The sequence below is a fragment of the Crocodylus siamensis genome, chromosome 5 (assembly GCF_052110815.1).
Source record: "Crocodylus siamensis isolate JL-2025a chromosome 5, ASM5211081v1, whole genome shotgun sequence".
Lineage (NCBI taxonomy): Eukaryota > Metazoa > Chordata > Crocodylia > Crocodylidae > Crocodylus > Crocodylus siamensis.
Window position 1 is genome coordinate 41,954,204 of NC_143399.1, and position 26,415 is coordinate 41,980,618.

Sequence of the window (26,415 nt, forward strand, 5' to 3'; positions counted from 1 at the left end):
ATGGCAATGGGGCTCCATCTCAGCTAAGGAGACCCTGAAGTAGGTGGATAGGCAGCAAGTCACTGAATCTCTTTTCCCCTGAAGCTAAGAGAGGCAGACACAGATTAATGACTATGTATCTCAGATCCTGGCCCCTGTCACAGGTCGTGGCCCTTGTCATTTGTGAAGAACAAAGAATAAGCTGGCATCACAACATCCCTTGGGACCCCTGTGTCACAAGCATTCCCCTTCCTCATTCCCTTATAGTAAATGCCATTACTGGTCACACTAGCTACCATAGTCTCTCCTTTCCTTGCCCGACCAGAGCCCAAAAGCCAGGAGTCTCCCCAGAAAAATCAGAGCTTGTAAACCCAACCAGACCCTCCGGTCACTCCATGCTGGGGACCATCCTTCACTTGGCTCAGATCATCTTGCTCAAAGTTTGGCAGAAATGAAGTGTTCTTCAGCCAGAAAGAGTGTGAAAAAACAAGCAAGCACAAGGAGAGCATGCAGAGCCGCACCACCACCTGCAGAGGGACCTGGCTCCAGCCTGCAACGCTTCGTTGCAATGCAAGCAAAGTTGCCAGAGCCCCGTGATACAGCAGGCCAGTGAGCCAAGCAGGCAAGCTGCCTTGCATCCTGGGACCACACCTCCTTTCAGCGGAAAGTTGAAAAGCCCAAGCCTTTCCCCCCACCATTTGAGGACATCCCATTAGTGGCTCTCCTTTAAATAAGCCCAGACAATGGTGGGATCTTTGAGGCCCATCCAGACAAGTCCCTATTGCTCCTCTCTCAGTGCACGGCACTGGTGCAGGCACACCCCCAGCCTCATCAAGAGTGTGGCTGGGAACAATTGTCTCTAGTGATCTAGACTCAACAGTCCCAAGGAGCCCCTCCTGGCCCAGAGCTCCTTATCTAAGGAGCTCTCAAACCAAGCTTATGAGTCTCCATTGTTACGCACAGTCCTCTGCCTCCAGCTTCACACTGGCTGAACCACATGGGTGCTAAGACAGACCACAATTCACACTTCAGAGCCAGCATTCAAGGTCGGGAGCCCATGCCGTCTGCTCTGGCTCTTTCTGCCCTAGCTGCAGGGGGCATAGACATTCCTCCAACCTTGCCCCCATCCCCACAGGTCTCAGTCACCTGCTCTGACAGTCAAGCTCTGGGCTGATGGAGCTAGTTTGTATGGCAACCTGACCTGCAGGCGGGGGAGCAAAGATGTGCAAGTGCTTGAGATTCCCACTGCTGCTCCCCACAGCTCCCAAGACAGCCTGCTGCTGCCACCGCACAAGAAGGCAGAGCCAGATCCCACCCCTGCCCCAAGGACAGGAGGGCTGCAGACTTGTACCACAGAGCAGCAGGGTCTGCTCAAATAGGACATGCCTTAATGAAGCACATGGCTGCACCCCCATTCTGCAGGTGGTACAGGTAGAAGAAATAGAGGGACTAAGGACACTAACTCCAGAGTGGCTTTCATTTTCTTCATAAGTACAGGATATTGCCTATTCTTGGAGACAGGAGGAATAGGCTTCAGGTCCGATCCTGCCTGTATCACGGGGCTCTGGCGACTGGCAACTCTTGTCCCTACAATCTTACCCCAACTCAGTACTCATGCAAGCTGAGGGAGTAGGGGACAGGCCAGCCAGCCCCTCAGCAGGGTCAGTACAGCCAGCCAGCAGGCCCTGCAGCTGGCCCACCTGCTTCGGCTTACAAAGGCCAGGGCCGAACACTGTTTGCAGTAACAGCAAACGGGAAACATCACAGATTCTGGGGATACAGCTACCTTGTTTATAAAACAAGAAGCTCTGCCCCATTCACCAGCTGCTGCTGCTGTTGTTTCAGTTAGTTCAGTTCAAGCAGGTGTCTGACTTGAGCTGAACCCACTCCCAAACAGGCTAGGACTGCATTTTACAAAGAATGAGAAAGCTGTTTAGACTAGGGATGAGGAACACCTGCACCTTGCTGAGCCTCCACACTCTAGGCAGGTTTCACCGACACTGATGGAGCCAGCTGTGAGCCCAAGTTCAAAACTAGGCCTGTCTTTCTGTCTCCAAAGCCTTGCCTCCTATCCTGGTGCAGCACCATTTCTCCTAAAATGAGCGAAGGCATCAGGGAAGCCGTCAAAACAAAGGCCTCTCACTTCTGGCACTTCCTTCAATAGGGTCCATTGTAGTACACGATCCTGTGGGCACTGCAAGGGTCTCTCCCTTTATTCCAACACATTGGCTTTAGTAGAGATGCTTTAAAAAGGGTTTCTTTTGCTAAGAAATGCTAACTCCCCAAGCAGGGACAGTCCTCCACTGCCTTTTGCAAATCTTACTTTTCTCTGCCAGCTGGACACAGATAATGCCCACTCTGCTCCCAGCAGCTGTGTCACACACCAGCTTGCCAAAATGGAAAAATATAGATGGAATAAAGCTTATGTCCCAGAACAAGTCACTCTGGGAAGAGAGGCTAGAAATCAGACACATCTTAAACTTGTTACACAACCAGTTGAAGTGTTCTGGGAATTCAGAGCAGTCTAAAATGTTTATAAATTAATAACGCCATTTGCACCTCCCCATGAAACACTCTACAAACTCTGTGCTTGTGGCCAGCTGCCACAGCAAGAATGGCAAAGCCCACTCAAGAGGATGCAAGAACAGCAACTGTGGAGAGAGCTTTACAGGATGTAGGAAAGATGAAGAGGAAGAAAGGCATCCAAAGAACTCCCTACCCTGCTCCTAAGGGTGAGCCAAAGTGGTCTGGGTCAAGCCAGCACCACCCCATGCTCAGAGGGACTTTCTAGCTGCTCTTAGCTGCTGAGCACCTCTCTATTTGATTCCACCAGACTGAACCAACCAACTAGGAAACCATCCTGATTGCAGCAAAGACAGGCCAGCGGTGATCCCAGCTGGAACCAGCGGTGGTCCATCTGAGCGGGACGTGGTCCGCACAGATACCATGGCTCCCTCCCAAGCGCTGGGGCAAGGCAGATTGAGTGTCAGGTACACAATGCACTGCAGGTGGGTTCTCCAAAGTGCCTCAGGTGACTTCAGTTGTACTCATGCTGCCAAAGATCACAGAGGCACTTGTGACAATCCCACCAGATGCCCTGTAACAAGCAGGTGCAAGATCAAGAGACCCCCCACTTAAAATGGAGGAAGGTGAAGGAAGAGGATTCGGCTCCATTAACAGAGAGAGGACATCCCAAAATACAGGAGGCTGGCAGAATCAACCACGCTCACACATCTTACCATCACCAGCTGGTTCTCCCAGCAAAGACTCCACACAGCACTGGAACTAGCAGAGTCTATAGGGAGAGGCAGGGCTCATGAAGGAGAGAGCTGACAGCTGTAACGCTGATGAACACTGCCAAGCCAGAGCACAGAAATAAGCACTCAGCAGGGGCCCCTGAGCCACCCTCACACCCTTGAGCAGACAACAGGACTTCTGAGAAGTCAGAATGCAGAAGGAGGGCCCAATTCTGAAGTCAACAGGAGTTTGGCTATAGGCCCCAAATGGAGCAGAATCTGGCCTTTTATGGTTAAGCAGCAAACTCTCAAACGTCAAATCTGACCCCAAGGTACAAAACCACAGATAATTCACCCAACATAAGACATACGAGAGCTGGTAAATGCTATTCTCAGCTCAATATCTGACATTCATGGTAAGAAAAGGCTCCAGTCTCTCAAGAACTGCATGTATGGTATGGCGCTGTGCTAAAATATAACAGCTAGCAAGTGCCAGACACTAATGAGAGCTAATCCCAGCACCAGTTAAGTCTGTTAAAAGTCAGTGACACTTTGGCATGCAAAGCGCTATATAAAAATCAAGTTTCAAAAACATTTGTTTCAACTCTCTGACCCTAACACTTTAAACAAAATAAAAAACCACAGCACTACAACCAGAACGTTTGCTGTGGTTGGTGACAGAACCTGCAGAAGAGCAAGAAGTGGCTTACAGCTCCCTTTTTTTGGCTCCCAAATCCTAGGATATTCAGGATTCAGTCTGGCCCTAGAGCAAGCTAGTGCAACTTTGGGGGGTACTCTAACGCAGGGCAGTCCAAGACAGTCTGCAGAGCCCTTTCACCCAGCCCACAGGGCTCTCGGAGGGGCCAGGGCCCGCTACTAAATTCCCATGTATGGAACTTTGCTGAAGAAACACGTCGGTGGTAGGGGGATTAGCAACAGCTGCGGTAATCCCTGCAGTGCTGCCACTGCTGCTCATTTTACCCCCAGCCTACAAAGCTCCTTGCAGTTCAGATCCAGCCCAAAAGGAAAAGCACATTTTAGAGCAGGAGTGTCATCCTTACAATGACTGGAAGAGCCTCACAAACATCCCTTCAGAGATGCTGGGACCACCAGGGTTCAAGGTACACTACCCACACCCTCCGTACACACTTCCCTTCAAGACACCCTCTCCTCTGCTCCATTCCCCCAACCCCCACAGTTTGGCTTAGAGTTTCTACAGCTACCGGCCTCAGTTGCACAGCACAGATGGACCATTTTCTATTCCAGATTTCTCGTTAAACATCCAACTTAATCCATGACTCTTCATACCATTAAACAGATACTGGAGATACCCAAGACAGGGAAGTGCCAACTCAATGTTACCATGACAACACTTAATTTCCTGCTTGTTGGCAATTTTAACATGCATTATTTCCTTTTTATTTTAGAAATGAGACTCATTGTCTCAGTGGTTTCAGTTCTGAAGGGATTGTTCATTCACTTTGACCCCTTTGACCCCATCTACTTTACCACCCTACTCGCCCTCCTCCAGGAAAGATACCAGGCCTCAGGAAAAACAATGTTTCATGTGTTGAGAGTCAAGAACTCCCACAGTTAAAGTTATCTGCATGTGAAAAATGTAGTAGTCAAAGTAAGGCAAGAACAGATTCTTCATCCAGGTCTAGCAGTTGTAGCAGCTAAGTGGACTGCACTCTGTCCTCCAATGAAACTCATCATTAGGCTGAGATCAAGCATGGGAAGTGCATGAAATCTGGAGAGAGTTTGCTACCATAACCTGTGCACAAGTTCCAGATATCAGACAGTGTAGCTTGTTCAGAACTGTGGAGCTGTTGGGGGTTCACCCCCAGGCCTACAGCTACAAGTCATGATGCTGACTAGAAGCTGGATATCCTAATAGCCCCCACCAGAGGCAAAACTATGTTCTACAGGAACGCAAGGAATATAGCCGTATTTTCAAATAAAATTCAAGTTATTTGTTTAAACCCATTAGGAGCTTAATGGAGAATGCAAGCTCTTCTTCCCCTGGACGGAGCCAGGCCACCTGTTTCTCCCATCCCCATACATCTCCACACCTAAGTGCTGATTTGAGTTTGGCAGCTGCACTCTATTCCGCCCCCTCTCCCATCTTGTACGTGCAACAGAACTAGCCAAAAAGCGTCCACCTTTGCTGACAACAACTTGAGTGACAACTCAGGAAGTACTAGCACCACCCCACTGGATTCTTTTCATTGCTATGCAGGGAAAGCAAAATGTCAATGAGTGTCACATGTTCCCAGAATCTCTCAGCAAGGCAGAGTCCCTGAACTGGCCTATAAAAGCAAGGCCTTATGCTGCACCCCCACCCCCCCATAGCATTTTCTTCTGGCTGTAATGCAAGAAAACTGCATCTCATCAATCCCAAAACTCTATGGACTGGTTCAGGGTTTATCCCGCCCCACCCCGCAAAAGAGTGTGTGTATGTGCGTGTGGGGGGGGGGGGCAGGGGTAGGAAACTTAGAAATGCCCAATTTCCAGTATTTTAACTGATCCAGTTTTCACAGACCCCAATACATTGACCTTGGGACTCACACAAACCAAAGAGCTCCCGCTGCAGGTCTGCTTTGAGCAGGGGTGGATTCAAGGCAGGATGCAGTGGTGTGGTCATACCTCCTTCCATCATGTAGCACAGTGAGCCCTCCACCCTCTCAGCCAGCAAGGAACACCCAGGAGGAGAGAGGCAGGATGGGAGGAAGCATTGGAAGAGGGGACCCACCCAGCTGCTGCCACCACTGTCCCGGAAGCCCAGCACACCACACAGCCACTCCCTGCAGCCCAGCTGAACCAGGGCAGGAGTGGCCCTGGAGCAGACAGAAAAGCCCTGACGTGCAGGTCAGTCTGGGAGCTTTCCATGCCTACTTCCTGCCCAGAGCCCCCACACCCAGTGTCCCATGCCAGCCCAGAGGTTCCAACTATGCCTTGCGCCCATGCTCCCTCATGGTCTGAGCTACAGCATTGGTTGCATTTGTTATACCCACCTTCTCTAAATCCTAGACCTGCCTATGGATTTTAGTGGATATTAGGATCCTGGAAGGGCCTTGCTTGCCTCAAAACTCCCACCTTCCCCCCAGGCTATCCTAGCTGCACAGCTCAGCCTCCCTAAGCAAAAGAAGTACATGACTCTCAGAACATTTCACAGCTAGTTTTGATTAAAAGCCATCCTCCTTATACCACTGAGGATGCAGTTGCACATTACACTTAGACCATACTAAGGGCACTTAAAATGTGGGCATCCACACATCAAAGCTTGTTAACACATGCTAAGTGCTCTCTGAACACCTAAAAGTTATGCCACTTCGGGCAAGGGTTAACTCTGGGCTGCGCTACCTACCTTACGTTGCGGTTACTTCAACCTGTTCCACCAAAATAAAATGAGCAATTTGCAGTCCACCAGCATCTCAGGATGTACAACCCCGCACCCCTGCCCACCCCACCCCCCAACCAAGGATAAGAGTCCAGGTGCCCATGCCCCCCCCTCTGACTTGCCAGCCCTCTAGTGGCAAGTCAGAGCTGTGCAGACAAGAAACCCTTAAGGTCCAACTGCTCACAGCATGATCTAACTCAGGGGTGGGCAAAATACAGCCTGTGGGCCGGATCTGGCCCGTGAGGCCATTCTGTTCGGCCCGTGGGGCCAATGCCAGTGGGGACCAGAGCAGAGTGGCAGGAGCGCGGGGTCCCAGCCGGCAGGGGCTCTATGGAGCCGGGCCAGCTCCCCCCTCTCCCTGCTGGTGCAGCCCAGCCCGGCACCACAGACCCCTGCCAGCCAGTGCCCTGCTCTGGGCCCCACCAGTGCTGTCCCTGGGACACTGGTCCCAAGATGGTGACCGGGGCGGGGCACCTCTCAAGGGGCAGGGCTACCCATGCGGCCTCCTCCATAGCCTGCCAAAACTGGGTAAGCGGCCCTCTGCCCAAACTAATTGCTCGCCCCGGTCTAACTGTAGCATCATTTAACACTCCAAGTGTAACACGTAACTTCACCCCGAGGGCTGGAGACAAGCCTTTGCTTCCACCCCAAACAACAGCATCCCATGAACTGCCCCCCCACCCCCCCAAGCGGTCATTCAACTTCAATCCCCAGACCAGTTCACATGTCTACCCCTGCTCCTGCACTCCAGGGTCAGAGTAGGAAAGAGGAGGAAAATACAACACTTTTGCACTTTGCTCTCACCTCAGCATGGCCCCCTGGGGTCAGGGTCTTGTTGCAGCGTTCACACTTCAAGCAGAACTTGTGCCAGTCTTTGCCCAAAGAGGATACTTTCTCAGCTGCATGAAAGAAAACAAAACAAAGAGAAAGCAGGATAAGCCTCTGTTTCACTGGGGTAAGGAGGCCAACAGCAGCCATCTGCTCAGCTGTGGCAAGCAGCCTTCTTGTGAGTTCCAGACTAGAGGCCAAAGCCAGACGTGGAGCCCATGTACAGCTGTGTCTGCATTTGAAGGGGTTGCACTGTTATTAGGAGGGTAAGTATACACAATAAGCTTTGCCATTTAACTTGATGCTAAATTGTTCACACTGGTAGAATTGCTTAAAGCTGTGGCGTCTCAGGGCCTGCTCTGGTGTTTGTACCACCACACAAACACCTTTATTTGGATGCCTCTGAGGAGCAGGAAACATTCTCTCAGGAACTTTCCCCAAAAGTCACTTCCTTCTTCTCCTGTCCAAAAATGACAGGAACCAAGGGCAGTACGACCCAGGGGAAGCCAGGCAGGTTCCAACAACAGCAGGCCTGCCTGGCCAGCCCCCCAGCCAGGGGTTTCTGAGCTGGGAGCACGTGGCTGCCCCGGCAGGGGAAGCTCAGGTAAGGGGGGGGGACCTGGGCAGGGAAGGAGCGAGGGGAGAAGCGGCCCCCCCACACACACCTGGTGCCCCATGTGGGGCTGCCTGTGCCCACTCCAGACAGCCCCACGCAGGCTGCAAGTGGCTGCAGCGCGGGGCACAAGCTACAGGGCGGGGGAGGGGCCGCTTTCCCCCCTCCCACTCAGCTTTTCCCTGGGCTCCTTCCCTGCACAGAGAAAAGTGGCCCCTCGCCCACTCCATGGCTGGCACCCCGTGCTGCAGGCACTTGCAGCCTGGGCGGGGCTGTCCGGAGCAGGCACAGGCAGCCCCAGGCCGGCTGTGAGTGGCCTCAGCGTGGGGCGCCGGCCATGGGGTGGGAAGGAGCTGCTTTCTCTCCCCCTCTGCACTCAGCACCACTTTGTAATGCAGCCCCACTGCCAGGCTGGCAGCGAGGCAGGTTACAAGCTAGTGCTGAGCGCAGGGAAAAATGGCCCCTCACCCACCCCATGGCCGGCACCCTGTGCTGCAGCCACTCGCAGCCTGCCTGGGGCCGTCTGTGCTTGCTCTGGACAGCCCCACACGGGATACAAGCACCTGCAATGCAGGGCGCCAGCCACGGGGCAGGTGACGGGCCACTTTTCCCCATGCTCAGCACCAGCTTCTTCCCTGCTGGCGAGCAGGGGGTCAGAGCTGTGTGCTGCCCCCTGCCTGCACCACAGGTCTGGGGGGCACTAGGTGTGAGTGGGCAGGGACCCAGTGGGAGCACAGGGCCCACACCGGTGCCCCTGGGTCAGTGCCGGTGGGGCCCAGAGCAGGGTGGCAGGAGCGCGGGGTCCCAGCTGGCAGGGGCTCTATGGAGCTGGGCCAGCTCCCCCCTCTCCCTGCTGGTGCTCCCCAGCCTGGCTCCACAGACCCCTGCCAGCCCGCGCCCTGCTTTGGGCCACACTGGTGCTGGCCCTGGGACATCAATCCCAAGACATTGGGATGTTGGTCCCAAGATGGTGACCAGGAGGCAGGGCACCTGTCAAGGGGCAGGGCTACCCATGCGGCCCTCAACAGCCTGCCAAAACTGGGTAAGCAACCCTCCACTCAAAATAATTGCAAGCGCCTGCATTAGGGTCAGATTTTGCATTGGGTCAATATCCTGGGTGGTGACACTGGTAGGGGATGGAATTCACCTTCTTGCCTTCATTCCAGAAAGATCCCACCTTTACCACCTAAATGGATTCACAGGAATGACTTGGCTCATTCAAAAACGGAGCTGCCTCTGGGATGGAAAGAGCTACCTCGTGGCAGCTCCAAAGTGCAACCCTTCCCAATACTGGGCTCAGGAAGGGCAGAAAAATCCTGTGTCCAATGGAAAACTGAAAGTGGAAATTTAAGTCAGCAGAGTTATTGCTCAAAGGTAGCAGGAGTACACGATGCTTTAACTGTGCACAAAATAAAGGATCTGACTGATAAAGTCTATAATCTAGGCAAGCAATAGTTTCCTGGGACTGGAATTTACTTTAGGTCCTGGACTTAACAGACTGACTTGTGAAAAATGCAAGTGGGGTGGTTAATAGCTACTCAGGACTTTGATGTTATGTCTCCTCTGGCATCACATCCCCACCAGATCCAAGTTAACTATTGCAGAAAGGTGCAGCCCTAGTGAATCAGTGACTCCCCAGTTAGCCAGGTGTAACCCCCATGCCTCCTGCAGCTTATGGAGTGTGATCAGATGGAGACCCAAGGCAGGAATCCATCCCTTTTCACCAATCAGCTTAGTTCCCAGCAAGTCCATAGTAGTGATCTCTTTCTGGAGGAGCTATCCTTCTAGAGACCATTAAAACAAAACCCCACATCAACGGGAGAAGAGAGAGTCGTAGACAGGGTGACCATATGTCCTGGCCCATTTCACTGTGACAGTCCTGGATTTCAAAAGCTGGTCCTGGCCAGTTGGTGAAAATTAAAATGAGAGTCCTGGAATCACAGGTGCACAGGATGCAATCCTAGGAGGAGGCAGATGGTGCATCAGGCAGGTGGGTGAGCAGCCACCACTTGGGGGGGTAGGGGGGTATGTTGTCTTGGATTTCTTATGGTCCCACCCATATAGTCACCCTAGGGTCTGGACTCAAAGCTCTAAAAACATTACTCTGTTCCCCCATAAGAGAGCAGGTTTGGGGTATATCTGACCAGCTACTTAGCCAGGACAACACCTTGCCTGATTGCATGCACTCTTCTACAACTTCCAGATGAGATCTCTGGAGCAAGAGCTTAGTGCCCACCATGATAATCTGGCCCCAAGGCCCCCAACAGCAGCATATGTAGGAGTTAGCCATGGCTGAAAATCTGGCCATTCCTGAGATACCTTCCATGGGAGCTGGCCTCTTCTGAAATCTCGACCTAGCTGCACAGACACATACTTGGAAATCTAGCCCTAGGAGACAATTCCACCATAACTGATATTTCCTTTTTTTATTTATTGCTTCTATTTCTACCACTGGCTATCACCCTAAATAACCCCTCTCTCACTCAAATATTTGCAGGCTGTTACCATGTCCACCCCCACCCTTTACTCGTCTCTTTGCCAGTCTATACACATTTAGCTTTTTTAATCTATCCCCCTTGTTCAAATCCCTAGAGGCTCTTAACTCAGTTTCACTGCTCTTCTCTGAACTGCCTCCAGTTTCTATACAGAAATTGCTCAGAAGATGGGAATAGTTAGGTGTGGTCCCATTGCAGTCATATATAGGAAAGGACTATTAACCTCAAACATCTGGCTATAGAACTCCCCTGCCACATCTCCATCACATTTGCTTTTGCATTGCAACTGCATTATAACCTCATGTCTGCCTGCCTGTCAACACTGCTGCTTCCCAGCTCTCTCTCCCCTTTTAAATGCCAGGGTTTCTGATAGTTTTTCTCCATGCATTAGTTTAATTGGTCCAGGTTAAATCTCATTTTCTGTTTCCTGTCTTGGCTTTCTCTCTCCCTTCCCAATTTAGCATCAATTTAAAAAAAAAATCTCCTTGACATGTTGTTTACTTCCTCCTCCAGACAACCAAGGAGAGATGGCATTTCTCCAGATACCCCTCCACCCAGCATTTTTCTAGACTTACAAGGTCATCCACCCTCTCAGTGTGGTAGGCAAGTGCTTTCCCAAACCAACTGAACATTAACTTATTTTCCCCAGTTCTGCTGCTAGAAGCCAGCATAGCTAAAAAATCCAGCAATAAGGCCATGTAAAGCAGGGCTCTGCATTCAGTTTTCTGGTGTGGCAAAAAGTGCCAGTCCTCTTCTTTTGCCAGGCAGTGAGTTCTGAGGCCTGGGTCTAGTTAAAGGAAAATGCTGCCTCTTTTGCAGGCATGTCCTCACATTTGCTCGATTTTGTCCCTTCCCCATGTCCATCCAACAGTGCCCAGCTCCGGCCAGCTGCAATTCTTTCCAGCATCTGGAAAGCTGGGAGACCCACTGTTAACATGCATCATCAGAGAGAGGCAGTGCTGGGTACCAGTAGTGCAAAGCCCTGGATGGTCTTGCTAGTTCTACCCTGCAGCTCCATCAAGTTGCTGGATAGAGAAAGGGGAAATCACTGAGTCTTGATCTCACCAGCAGGTGAAGGGCCAGGTGGCAGAGAAATAAGAGTTCCTAATGATGCTTCAGGCCTTCCATGCTGTACCCCCCTCCACATATCCCCAATGCTATTTAGCTGCATTCAGTCACCCTCCACCAGTTCTCTTGGTCTCACCTTGCTTACATCCATTCTTCAAAGATAATGTAAGAGGCCAAATACCAAGCGTCTTCACTAGAGCTCTGTCCAGTGCGTTGTCTATATCCAAAAGCTCTCTACATTCACCGGGTTTGTCCAGCAGGATTAGGGCCCTGAGCTCCCCTGTTGTATACTGAATTAGCACCAGAGAGCAGGAAGCAACTGAAACAGCACAATCAAAGCCCAGTGTCTGGTTCCTTGGGCAGCTTCTTGCTTGGAGTCCTACTGAGCTATTACTGCTTTGAGGCCTCTCCCCTGAGGTTCACTCTTTGCCTTCAAACTGCTTAGCACGGGCTGGAGTTGACTTTAAACTAGAAGCAGGCTGATTCATTCCTTCTTTACTCAGGACTGGCATCTCCTTGGCTTTCTCCAGTTCCTTTGCTATCTTCCTCTGTTCTCCCTTTATTTTACAATTAAATAATTTCTCAGCTGCTCGAGGAATTCACAAAGCAGTTCCCACCGCTTTGTGGCCTTGAACACACATCAGAGTACCTGATAGGGACACAACCTCTACGCTACCCCGGGGATTCTTTCACTAGTTCGTTATCAATAGCCACCTGCGTATCGACATGCCTGTCCCTATCCCTTCTTTCCTCAGACATTTGTCTCTTGTTACAGCAGCGCTCTCTCTGCCGTTCCTGAATCACCAGTTTCACCCCACTCCACCTTCAGTCTCTCTTCCCCACCCCAGATATTTTGAAGCTAGTCCTTTAGGGTTCCCCTGAGCTCTTACTGGCAGCTTTAACTCATTTTGCTACTCTTCTCTTTTCCCAGCCAGTCTTCCCCAGTACATCTATAATGCTGCCTCCTACCTCTTTTCCTATTTCCTGTGTGGGACTGAGATCTGTGGAGGTATTTCTTAGTTTACACATCCACTAATTCCCCAGTGTCCCCCTCTCTCACATACATCCACACACAGCTGGAAGTGGTAAAACTTGATTTAAGTCATCATAAAACAAAATCAGAAGAGCCAAATAAAATATTTAAAACGCAAATAAAGCAGCATGACTGAAGTTCAGTTCTACTCTAGATGCACCTCCAAAATAACCCACAATGTCATTACATTTATTGATTCTGTCGCCTCAGTGGCAAGGGAAGGGTCAGGCTTGTTCATGGTTTACAAACTGTTATACTAGGAGTCAAGAGACTCCCTTGTTGAACCTGGTGGGCACCACAGCTGCCTTCCTTTCAGGTTAGATAAGAAACAAATGAGATACCACTTTATTTAGGGGAAGATGAAATAGGAAGCATCACCCAGATGCAGAGCTGGTGAGATGCTGAACTAAGAAGAGAGGCAGGGTCTCAATTACAACGGCACCTGTGATGGTCAGGGCAGAACAATCCCTTCCTTTCCCCCCCAACTCTCAGGAAGAGCAAAACCATCCTAAATTGTGAAGCTCTGGTAGTGCAACCCTGAAAAAAGAAGCCTAGAGAGAGAGGGCTTTTGGGCAGAGTGCTGACAAATATGTTTAGGGTTGTGAGCAAAGAAACTCCCTCATGCCCTCTTCAAGAAAACAGGGCTTTATGTATGTTATTTGTAAAACTAAAACAGAAGCACATTTAAAAAACCCTTCATTTATTAGTTTCTCCTTCTTACAGAAATTTACTAAAAATTTGAATTTTACTTAGGCCTTCGAGTAAAAAAAAATGAGTGAACACAAAGACATTACTTTCTACCTCTACACTCAGTCTGGGACATGAAAGTTGGGACAGGTTCTTAATGGCTCTGTGCATAAATATTAAATGCAAAGGATTGTGCCAGTCAAATTCTTCCCTTCAGTAATTTAGTTGGAGATGCATAGGTATAATAAGGATTTGGCTTTACAGCTCACAGCCACTCTAGACCCCACCTCCCTCTTCCAAGCTGTTCTAGATCATAACACGATCTAAAGAACAGGAAGTAGAAATAGGCAAAGGCAAAAGCTGTTCTAAAAAGGCAGGCTGTAGCTGTAGGATCACTGGATGCAAGCTATGATCAGTCAATCTTATGCAGAATGGCAGGAGACAAGTCACAACAGTCCCTTCTGGCCTTAAGAGACCAGAAGTCTGCAATCTAGCAGGAAAAGCAGGAATAGATGCTATCTATGTCACACACTATGTGCATATAGAGCAGCTGCTCTGATTAAGATGCTGGGATGGGCTTTCCATTCCCATAGTGCACTTGCGGAGGAGAGAGGCAGCTGTTAATCCGTGCTTGCACCCCTCCAAAGATGGTCCTTGGCATCTTGAAATGCCAAGAGTTCGCAAAAGGCAGGCTCAGTATAGCAACAGCTCTCTTGCCAAGAGATCCAGGGATGTGTGGAAGAGATGCATAGGGCCAGTACACCCTTCCTTCATGTGCCCTTCCCTCCAGAGGGGTATTTTGCAAGGCCCTTCACAAGGCAAGGGCCCATTACAAAGGCTGGAGCTCTTGAAGGGCCTTTGCCATTAGGACAAATTGGGACCTGCCAGTCACCATAAGGGATGAAAGGCTCTACGGTCCATTCCCAGTGACTCAAGTTACCCGGTATCCCTCCACAATGCAGTGCAACTGCTCAAATCAGTCTGTAGCCACCCCTGTAGCCAACCTGCTGGACCAAAGAGAACTTGCAGGCAGCAAAGCAGAAATTAAGAGACGTGCACTGGTAAAACAAGCTGCCATTTCTAAGGGAGCATACAAAAATAGCCATGTGCCACATTCTCCTAAGACAGGCCCTTACTCTGAACAGGTGCATCCTGGGGACAGGGCTACACAAACTCAAAGGAAGCTACTTAAGACAAGTCGGGGGGAACAGAGAATGGCAGAGTAAGGTTTGGAGATGAAGGACAACCAAATCCCTACTCCTGCTCCTCCCTCATATTCTTTCAAATCCTCATTTGCAGCCAAGGTGCCTCTGCCAATACAGTCCCTCCACACTTCCCCTGAGCTCTGTGACCATCCACACTCATCTCCGCAACCCTCTGTTCAACACCTGAACTAGCAAGTACACTTTGGCCTGAAGGCCAACAAAAGGAGATTCATCATCAAGAAGTGTACATGCTACTGACTGATGGTGCAACAAAACAAGCAGTAAAGGGAAGTCAGAAAGGCTCTGAAGTAGGGAGAGACTGCTCCCACCTCCTGTCTGGGAAAGGCTGGATCAGGCTGCAGGGAATTCAGAGGGAGGGCAGAGGTAATTTCCATCAATGTTGAGCAAGCTATTTTGCTTCCAATGCAATTAAGGATAATCACCAATGTTAGTATCCACCCCACACTTCTCCACCCCTCAGCCCCCAATGCTCTTATAGAGACTCCACCTTTATGCCACACTCCTTTTAATCCCCAGCCATGCTCACACCCAGCTCATTACAATCCCACTCAAACTCTGGCCTCAGAGATATAATTGCATTACTAGATGGAAAGAATGAAACCAAAAAAGCAACCCATTACTATATTAACCCACTCCAGGTTGGATTTAGCATAGTGCACAGAGCAGGGAATTGCATGTTTGTATTTGGCTAGATGGTTACAGTACTGGAAGCATGCAGGCAATTTTCTGTGGCAATCATGAGCTCAAAAGCATGACAGTTTAAGTGATCAACTCCAGCTGCACTAGATTCCACTCCTCTTCTGCAAAAGCAAAGACTGGGAAGCACACTCAGTATCTTGGGGCTGCACCTGAATCCATCACAGGTTGTACTGAAATTTCCACAAGGAGCATCTTGGCAGGGGGACCCTGCGGCAAGGAGGTAGATGTTGCTGAGGTCACAGAACTGCAAGGAGTGACTCAGTGCAGTTCCAGGCAGATATCTGCAGTTCAACAGAGAGCAAAGACAAGCTAAAATGTGCAGTCTAAGCCCACACTTGCTGGCTACAAGTACCCACACAGAAGAGGCAGACTGCTGAGGAAACAAAGCACTATGCCACAGGTTTTAGTAAAGGTAGGTATCATTTTAAAACAGAAGGCATAGAAATAGCAGCCAGATGAAAGTAACAAGTTATTCACAGTGTTAGCTAGTTGGGCCAACACTCATTCTAATACCAAAGGCAGGTCAGGATACAGTAGAGGGCAGCTAGGATCCAAGATTGAACTTAAGTTACAGGAAGGTAAGAGTGGGGAGAAGCCAGGTTCAGGCTTGAATAATCTTGTTGAAGTTTCAACCCTTGAGACAAGGTCTAGACACCAAGGTAATGCAAGGCAGGTGGAATAGGGGATGCTCGGGGTACAAGAGGAAAGACAGATGGTGCTGGGACTCCCACACTGGGTGGCAAAGGGAAGTGGAGTATGCATGACTTCCCATCCATGAAAGAGCTTTAAAAACACTGGTGTAACAAACAAGAGCTGGCACCCAGGAGAAACACTACAGGAAAGCAGGGGGTGGAAGGATGGCACATGTGTGGTGCTGAGAGCAGGGGAGAGCCACAGGTTCCAAGAGCAGGGGTGGGGCGACAGCATCCTTTACCATGTCAGGACCTCCTACAGTCCTGGCTGTGCCGCTGCCACCGCCACTATCACACATGCTCTGCTTGCCCTGGCTCTTCCTTTTAAAGTGGCAGCAGGTGGGAACTGTTTTGGAGTTCCCAGCATGGTGGTGCTATCGAGGCACAGACTGCATGGGGGCGGAGGACGATTCCAGCACTGCTCCTAACTTGGCACCTGTGGCAGATGCCCCCATCACCCACCTCTAGTTATGCTACTTTTTAAAACTAGCAAGAGCAGCAGGGGGACTTGGGAGGATCCACTAAAACAGATTCAGGCAGGTCTGGAATGCAAAGAGCATGTGGTGGGTTATGGTTGCTGAGCCTCCAGCCAGAGGGAAGAAGTATGCTGTCTTTGTAGTAGTCCTGCATGTCTTCAAAGGCTCCAGGTATCTCACACACATCAACAACATATTGCCACCTCTCTGGTCAGGTGCCCAACGAGCTATCTGAAACATCACCCCCAGCAAGCCACAGGCTTCATCAATCCCCACTGGATGTTTAAAGCCCAAGTTAGAAAGGGTAAGAGCATAAAACTGCTACTCTCGCTGCCTCAGAACAGACCCAGCCTTGGCCTCACTGATAGGAACACGGGGAGCCAGGAGAAGCTAGTCCAAGCAGAAAACCTTCAAGAAAGCTGCAGCCCCCAGCCAGTACAGCAATAGGGTCCTCACACATTGAGTCCCCTCATCTGAGGGTGCCAAGATGGGAAGCACTGGCCAGCATCAGTAGAGGCACAAATAAATGGAAGGCGCCAACAACCGTGGCATCACCTGGCATTTATTATAGAGACCTGGCTGTGTTGGTGCTTTCGTTTCAATCCCCCAGATCAAGCTGTAGCATGGGGACTAGGAACTGGAACTGTCTCTCTCAAATAAAGGAGCTGATCCACAGCTTTGGACTCCAGCCCAGAAGTCTCTAGTAAACCAGCGGGATCCCCAGCACAAGTGACCAGTCAGGGGATCCAAGTAAAACAGCACTCAGGTTATCAGTTGACATAACAGCTTGGCAGGATGGTATGTAATACAGGCAGGAAAGTCAGCAATTCCCATCTGCCCCTGCTCACCAAGCAGAGCCCTGCTTTGTTGTATTACAGGTGATGCCTGCTTTACCCAAATTCATGCCAAGATCACTCCCCTGCATCTGCCTTGGATCGTGGGATGCTAAGAAGCAGGCACTCCCTTCCCCGCAGCATCCCAGGAATCCTCCCTGCTACAGCTGTCAGGAGGCAGCCCGTGCCCCAGCTGACTGCAGTCTGCCTGACGGTCCAGCCTGGCAGCCTTCTGCCTGGGGGGTATAGCCGCTGCCAGCATGCCATGTAAGCCAGGCCAGGCCTCTCCTTCATCAAGGTCCCAGCAACTGACCTAGCTCAGCAGCCCCCAGTAGGTATCAGAGAAAACAAGGTCCCCTGTGCCCATTACTTGGATCAGTACTTCTCCTGAACAAAAGGCTCAGCCCCACTCAGGGACTCCTCATCAGACTGTGGCCTGAAAAGAAAGTCACTGCACCCAGGATGAAATAAGAGCCAGACCAAGACCCTCCACAGCCTTGCATGCAGCCAGACTCGCCCCCGCAGCAAACACCACGTCAAAACCTCACCCCCCGCTCCTCACAAACAGCAACTGCCCATCTTCCAGTGACCTATACAGCCTAAACATGGGGGAATCAGTCCCTTTTCTCTTCCCTCTCAATACTACAGCAGACAGACTGGTGGAGGGTATATGGAGCCATCATGCTTGAAGCAGGCTGCAGGGATGCAATGTTACAATACCTACCCGCACCCCCAGTGGATACTAGTTCAAGCTGTCCCGGGTAGGGGTGGAGGAAGAAAATCCCATGCCAATCAGAACTCAAGTGAGAACTGCCCAGAGGCTTCCTCCCCCGTCTTGAATCCCCTGCACCTTGCCAAGACAGAGCCCCTATTTAAAAGCAAAGCCCAGGTTCACAACAATCACTGTCTTGGACCCTGTGCAGCTTCCTGGCCTGAGAAGCACTTTGCAAAGACAAGTATGATGTGCCAGGGTCTTTCGCCTGCCCTGCTGTCTCTCATGCACTCTCTTTGCCATCTCCCACCCCTGAGCCCCAGAAATCCTCCTGGTGTTCAGAGGTATCCGACAGGTCTCTGCAGAAGGGAAGTGGAGTGCGAAAGCTGTAAACTGAGCCCTGAAGATAAACTGCTCCAGTGGCATAGCCATGGGGGCAATAAGGGGAGGCTACCCCTCCCCAGACTGAGCTTCAGCGGCGTCAGTCAAGACTTCTCCCTACAGCCCACAGTGACTGTCATTCTCCTGCCTGTTACAGCAAGGAAAAGAATGAGAAACTGTCAGAAAGAAGCCATCTTGTTTACAGCCCTGCCGCGGGCTGAGCCTACTCCTGTCTTGCTCCGCACCCCCCTACATCCCAAGCCTCGAGGGGGACACAGCAGGATAAGATGACTGGCTGCTTTTTAATATTTCAGGAGGCAGGGTCATCCACACAGTGCGGCAGATGCATCCTGGCCACTTGGCATGACTGCAACGTAACTAGATGCTGGGCGGTGGGTGGGAGGGACCCAGGAGCATCCCCTTACAGCCCCTGAAGAGTCCCTGCAGCCATGCTCAGGCGTGACAGGCTAACAGCACAGAGCGGGATGCTTGCAGCCCTCAGTACAGGAAGCAGATGGACTGCAGACATACAAGTCTGCAGCACGCGGTAGCTCTAGTAGAAGAAACCCCAAACAGAGCTGTGCGGTCCCTGGGAATTCCCAAGAAGTGAGGCCAGGTAGCTAGAGATCATGTGAGGGACAGGACAAATCTTCAGAGCTTTTATCACACTACACAATGCCAAATCAAGGCCTTGAATAAACACCCCAACCTCAGCCACGTAGTCAGACTGCTCAAAGATCCCTATGCTGCCTCCCTAACAACATGGGGAGCAAGCACACCAGAGCCCCTAGGAAGAGGTGATGCACGGGGATGACAAGAGACCTAGCAATACATCTGACTCCTTAAGGCAAAGGAGCAACCCCTGACACGGAGACCTACTTGGGGGTGGGGTGGCTGACCGCCTCTGTCCCTCAGGTGGGCCCATCCTCAGCACAATGCAGTCGGGCCGGGGGTGGAAGCGCCGAGTGATCTAATCCCGTGTCACAGATGTTTGCCCACAGTTATCCTGCTTGAACAATGGCCTTATGCTCCCCGAGGGAACACAAACAAGCTATCGTTTCACCACGCTGACAGCCCCCGGGCTCACAAGGACAATTTTCCGGGCTGCATTGTTTACTGCAAGCAGAGGAAACAGCTTGGAGCCACCCCAAACCCACTTCCAGGGCACCGGCAGCCCATTCCTATAAATCACCGCAGAGAGAAGCAGATTTCCTGTCGCTCCGTTGTGTCTGCTCTATAAATACACAATTGCCGGCCCCATCAAGGGCCAAGCCCCTGGGCAGAGCAGGGAGCCAAGACCCCCCTTGCTCAACATGACACCACACCCCTCCCCAAGCCGAGGCCACAGCACACACTTCTGCTGACTTGTCATGACTCCTCCTCCTCGCCTCACCCGCCACACAAAGCCGAAACACCGGAGCTGAAACTCCAGCCATCTCAACGCACCACCACAGCCCTTCCAGGACCAAGCAACGTGCCGAGACTCCAGCCACCCCGTTCGTTGCATGCAGGCTCATCTAAGGCACTTGAGGAAAAAACAGAGCCCAGACAGTTCTTCACAGGACGTCCCAGTGATTATAGTCATGGTAGAGGCTTCATGCAGCCTCAAATTCACCTTGCATTACGTTGGCAGCAAGTCACACGACTCAACATCAGGTGTGCTGGCTCATGCTAACTGCTGCTGCAGCTACTACCACAAAAGGCTGCTTCTTCTTCTTAGGATATCGCTGCAGGCATCTGCATTAGGCAGACCAGCATCACTGCGCCAGGAGACTGTGCAGCCCTCTTGAACACCTGATACACTGCCACGGCACAGGTGTATTCCACCCTCGTCACTCAGGGTCCAAGTCTAGACGGTCAGCCTGAGGCAAGGTCCCCCAAATCTCCCTCACAGCATGACATAGCTGGAAGATGCCACAAGGAGAGATTATTACTGAACTTCAGAAGGTAAAAGAGTCAATGGGGGGCAAGCAAGTGTAATTTGTCACCAAAGCAAATAGTAGCTTGTCAACCTGAAGTAAATTGTCGTTGCACAGTAATGCGACTGTTCTTCTCCCCTCACCTACCCCACCTGCATCTCCAGCTCCAGGACAGAAAAAAAAGTTACACAGAAAAAAAAAGGGGTTGCCATTTCTCAGTTTTGAGAAAGTTTCAGCAGATTGTGTTACCCCATACAGAGAGCACCGCAAGGATGCAAAGATGCACATGCAGCTTCAGGTTGGACTAGCTCTCTCAGCATCTTTTCCCCATATACAAGCTTGCTTTCAGAGTTGCAAAGGATCAAGGCCTTGCTCAAGTCCTCCTTCCCATCAGGAGCTTGCTCCTTGGTGGGACTCACAGCTCAGAGTCAGGGTGAGTGGCACCAGGGTCTGGGCTTCTGCAACACCCTTCTCAGTCATCAGCCCCTTCAAGCCAATTCATAAAAACAGAAGCAATGCTCCTACCCTCAGGAATGGGGAAGATGGTCCCAAAGCTCTTCATTACTCTTCCTGCTCACACAGCAGAGGCACGGGCATCAGAGGGAGAGCTAGAGCCAACAGGACCAGACAGAAGTAGTGACATCAGAAATCTTGGTTGCAAATGGGCATGAGAAGCGGACTAGCCAGGGCCCACACCGAAGTACCACAGGATACAACTGGAGTCTCTGGGGTCTCAATGTACCTGCCCAGAGTGGTAACAGCCAGACTGCTGACTCAGCAGAGATCAGTCAGAATGAACACACCTGTTAATTTGCCTGCCAGATCGGAGATGACTCAGGACCTGAGACGCACCCGCTTCCAACTCACACCAGCCTCTGGCACAGTCCTTCCTGAAGCGCTCATTCCAGGCTGTACTACTTGGTAACAAAGATGAGACGAGCAAAGTTGCAAGCATTGAGTGATAAAACAGATGTATGTGAGTCTCTGCGTAACACACTGCGGGAGACTGAGGGGGCAGATGTGCCAACTTGCTGCAAGTCAGGGACAATATCCACTTTTCAGTCCCTTTGCTTCGCTGGTCCCCTGTTTTTGGATGATGAGATTGTTCATATCCGAGGTCAGTCAGCCAAAACCCCCTCTTCAATTCATGACCTACTTCCTACCTTTTAATAAGTCTGCACGTTGCAACTGTATTGCTTCAGACAAATTTATCTCCCAAAGCCAGACCCCAGACCCAGGGCTGCTCTCAGTTCCTCCAGATGGAGCAGCCCCAGAAGGGACTGCCTAGACCGTGTTGCACTTGGCATGCTTTTGGCAACCCCTTTTCCAGGGCTAGTGGGGAGCCAGTCACAGGCAAAGACTCAGTGTGCATCAGCTCTGTCTCCTCTGTGCCACTGATGGAGCAGGGCAGAGGATCTAGCCTTTGAATCATATTTTGTCCAAAGGAAAAAAAAATGTTCAAGACATGAAGGCTCTTCCCATGGTTGCTTCCAGTGTGACCCACACTAGAGCAAAAAAGCCTGATGCTCTCTAAGGAGCAGACAGTAGCAGAGCTGTCTGCCAGAAGGGAAACCAGCACAGGGCAGCTCCGGTGTTAGGTACTGACAAACAGGACCCATCTAGGTACAAACACTCCAAAGGGGAGAGGTTTCCTACCTTGCTCAAAGCTGCTGGAGGGAACCCTCTGGACTTCAGAGCTGGCATGTTAAGACACAGACACAGCCCAGACCAGCCCTGCACAACACTAACTTCTCCTACTCAGCCTCCACAAAAAAGACGATGCCACTAAAGACCATCAGCAGGGCTTCATCTGGCTTCTTTCAATGGCTACAGGAATTCTTCAGCCTTTAAGTAGCAAGCACTTAGGAAGTGGTCCATGTAGGGATGCATTTGTATCTGAAGGGAGTGGATGCAGGTCTAATCTGCCTCAACAAGGAAAGGGACTAAGTAAGGAACCCCAGATAATTTTTACCCAGTGCAGAAAGACCAAACCAGACTTTATGCAGGGGTTAGGCCTCAAACAGGCTTCCTCCTACCTAGGGCAGGTGTTCCTCCCCTTTTTTCCCATATCATCCTCCCATACAAAGTATAGTTCAGCCAGTACTTGTAGATGGGACTATGATCTACTGTCCCCTCAGTTCTGATTCAGAAGAGTGAACCTGAGGGGTTCCTAGATCTCTGCTATTAGAGGGAGCCAGTCCCCAGCAGGCTTCATTGTGTCTGCGGCTCTGTAAGGGCAGGAGAGCCGCCCCCTCCAGTGTCCTGGAGTGTAGAAGAGGGAAAACAAAGTGACAGATTTCTGTATTCAGCAGCCAGATTTCCAGTGCAGGATGCAGCAATGATGTAATGTCCCATTTCCAGCGCACGGCAATGCTTTGCCAGCTGCCTGCACAGAAGCTCTGTGTTCCCTCCAGAGGGGAACTGAAGCCACTTGCATCACTGCTATGTGTTTCTTATTGCACACAGCGTGGCAGGAAAGAACTTCACCTTTCCTTCCCCCACCACTGGCTCAGCCTGGACACACTGCCAAAATGACTAGAAAGCACTCTCCCAGAACAGATGTATGAGACACAGCAGTAGGTGGCGCTGCAGGAAGGTGCAGTGAACAGAAAGGAGGAAAGAGCTCTGTGTAACCCCCCCAGCAGGCAATTACAGGAGTAGACTTCACTTCACCTACATACTGGCTACTGTCTGCTATGGTCTGACACAGGCCTCAGCTTCCAATCCAGCCTTTTCATGGCATTGTTAGCTTCATTAGCAAGGAAGCCAGTAAGGTTTGACTTTGTTACTGCTGCAACAGTAACTTTACGGGTTAGGTAGATTGATGCAGCCAAGCTGGCCTGGCCAGTGGCCACCTTCTTGCCAGATAAGATGGGACCAATGATTCAGCAAGAATGGCAGATCCAGTGCAAAGCACTTCCCACAGTAAAGCAAAGCCTGCCCAGGAGAGCACCCTGGCAGATGTCAGTACATCTTTGTTCAGCAGAGAGAGAAGCCCAGGAGTCATCCAATCCAGGGCACAGTGCACAAAGGGCTGAAGGAGCTGGACACCCCAGCCTAGGCACAAGTCTGGCTCCTCCCTCTAAAAATGCATGGAAATGGCATCTCAGCCCTGCTCAACCAGGCCAGGAGCTGGATGGTGGCCACCCCTGTGGCTGTGACCAGCTGGAGAACTCAGAAAGCCCCACAAGAGTTACCCAAGAGGTAGACAAGGGAAGATCGTGAACCCCTTACAAATGCAATGAGGACAGGAGGGACAATGCTTAACTGCTGCATCTTCTCTGTGCCAAGGCAGAGGCAGCTGAAGCTGGACCATCTAGTCTCATACAGTCAGTATTATCCCCGTCACAGAGGGGGAAACTGAGGCACGGAGCAGTGAAGCAGCCTGCCTGATACCGGAGCTGCTAGCTCCTGACTGTCAGAGAGCCCCTAGGCATGCACAGCACAGTAAGCCATAAGCAGGCAGCAGGCACAGGTCCCATAAGTCATGGCTCCAAGTGCTCCCAGCAGTCCTCCAGCAGCCCAGCCCTGCTCCCAACTCCCTTCCAAAGGGAAGAAAGGAGGGCGTGCAAGAGTGTGAATGAGTGTGCATTAAGGTGTGGGGGAGGGGGAAGAGTGTGTGTGCATATATTATATTATATATATATATATATATATATATATATATATATATATATATGGAAAGCGGGTGGGGGTGTTCCTCACAGCCGCTCTGCCCTTCCACCACCTTGGAGAAGCTGCCTTGGAATTAAGCTGCTGAATGAATCGAGGCTTTGTCTGGGGCACGGGGCCCTTCTGGCAGCCAAACTGCTCCCTGAGTCACTTACTGTCTCTGCACTGGGCGGATTCCTGCAAGGAGAGTGCCCTGGCAATGCTGCTGAGGGAGAGGGTCAGGGGGAGGAGGACCTAGGGTGGCTCCAGCATTTCTGCAGCCACAAATAGGCAACTGGTTTCCTTTTTTTCAAGAAAGGTTTTCCTCTCTCTCTTTCCGGAACCCGCCCAAAATTCAGACCCAGCCAGACCCCGAAGGCTTGTGGGGGCCAGGCTAGCCAGAGTCTTCCCTGCTCCTTTTCTGGGTTCAGAGACCAGCAGGTCCATGGATGGCAGCCTGCTCCTACCTCCCCATCCTGCACCAGGGCAATCCCCCAGGCCAGCATCTTTACCTGCAACCTAGAGAGCACAGGTTGGTGCCGCCTCTCATCCCAACACAAATCAGCCATAGCATTTGCTCTCCCATAGCTGGAGGCAAACTCCCCATCCTTCCCTGAGCTCCATGCTCTGCAACGGGGCTAGATGGTCAAGCGAACCCCCCAGAAGCAGCCACCAGCTGCACCATTACCAGGCTTTCTAGGAAACACATCCTAGCCCAGTCTGCTGAAGCCTTATCATTGTAGAAAATTTGGCCCAGTTGGTGTCTGGGGAAGGGCTGAAAGCAATGAACCTCCCACAGTTGGGAGTGCTTGACTCCAAGCTACTGGGTCTCTGCCAGTCTCTGGTCCAGCCACACCTTGTCTTGCCCAATATTTTCAGCTCCCAGGATCCTGACCTGTCTCTCTCAGCTTCAGAAACCCAGTCTGAGTCAGTCATCCTCAGGACAGGCTTGTTCGGTGGGAGACTGCCACACTCAAACCAAAGTGGAGGGGGGAAAGGAGTACATAACTGCTGGGACTGTGTACCAGCTTGTATGCATCTCTGAAAGAGCTTGAGCAGCTTCATGTCCATGCTTGAGTGAACTTCATGCACTGGTGCACATATAGCCACATATATCTCTGCCTGTACAACTGCATTGGATGCACACCCTGTGGACACTAGAGTGCTATACATGCTGCTCAGCATGCCAGTTCTTGAGATTTCCAGGATCCACCCTAGTATGTGACTCCAGTATATGAAGCCAGGCTGGGATCACAAAGCTGGAGTTTTCTCTCACTGGACAAACCAACCAGCACCTATGCACAGGGGCCAGAGGTGGGAAGGAGGGGAAGCAGCAGAGGCACTGCTCACCTTTGCATTTTGTCCAAACATGACCATTGTGGCAGCTACACAGAGCACTGCCTCCCCTCCCATCTTTCCAGATGTCTCTCCCCTACAGAGACCCACCCAGCTCCCAGTACCTACAACCCAGCTAAGTAACAAAGAAACCTAACTGCCTCTAGGGAGCCCGGCTCAGAGCATGAGATGAGCAATTATCCTTCTCCCAGTGGCTTCCCTGGGAGGCTCCTTCTGCCCTCCAGGGAACTGCATTTGCAATGTCCGCTTTCCATCCTGGGAATTAGAAAGCGGAGCCCAGCTGTGAGGTGGATGAAGAGCTCCTTGCTCCTCCGAGCATCACGCAAGGCAGATCTGCTTCGATTGGCTCCTGCTCTCATGAGCAGGTCTATGTTAGCCAGTGAGGAACGCCGACAAGAGCATCTGAGCCATCTGCTCGCAAAAAAATCCTCCTGCCGGCACAGCCTGTCCCTTCCCTAAGCAGAGGGGGGAAAAACAGTAGCACATCTGTGCCTGGCTGCTCTGCACTGGCGTGCAGCTGCAGGGAGCTACTAGCACGGCTGAGAAATCCTCTCGCTGGTCTTGGGGGCAAGGCCTCACGCCTACCACAGGAGAGATGTCACAAGGCTACTTGCAGTTCAATCATTCTGAGCAAGCCCCAGTGCGCTTGGGAAGTGACCAGCACCCCTAAGTAACAAGGTCGCTACTGAGCACCAGTGACTGACACAGGAGCTGTCAAACCGGCAGAACCCAGAGCAGAGGAAACTTGTGCTTTAAGCAAGTGGGCTTAAAAAACCTGGCAGAAGCAGAGTTTCTAACCCCCCCCCCCACACACACACACACAAACACACACTTCACAGCATCATGCAAAACAGAGCTTTGCTATCTCCTTACGCCCACATCTGGTCCAGCCCCTTCCTGAAGGATGGGGACCATGCATCTAGGGAAGAGCAAGGAGAGCACAGCATTGCATACAACAGACAAGAAGCCCCAGCCACATGCAGTGCATGGGATGTCAGGACCAGAGACATGTGGAAGCAGCTTCAGCAATGCCTAGGAAGTGAAGGCAGGGAAGGAAGAGGAAACAGAACGCAGCAGCTCGGCAGGCTCTTCCCCCACTTCCTCCCCCAAACTGAGAGACACAGAAAGGGC

At 51.2% G+C, this 26,415-nt stretch overlaps 1 protein-coding gene across 1 annotated transcript in view; it reads right to left on the reverse strand.

Annotated features, from left to right (window-relative positions):
- Window positions 1-26,415, reverse strand: part of CRIP2 (cysteine rich protein 2) — a 55,458-nt gene that overhangs the window by 14,290 nt on the left and 14,753 nt on the right. Inside the window, exon 2 of the mRNA XM_090048821.1 lies at window positions 7,420-7,514. Coding sequence (XP_089904947.1) covers window positions 7,420-7,514 — 95 coding nt within the window. The remainder of the gene's footprint in view (window positions 1-7,419; window positions 7,515-26,415) is intronic.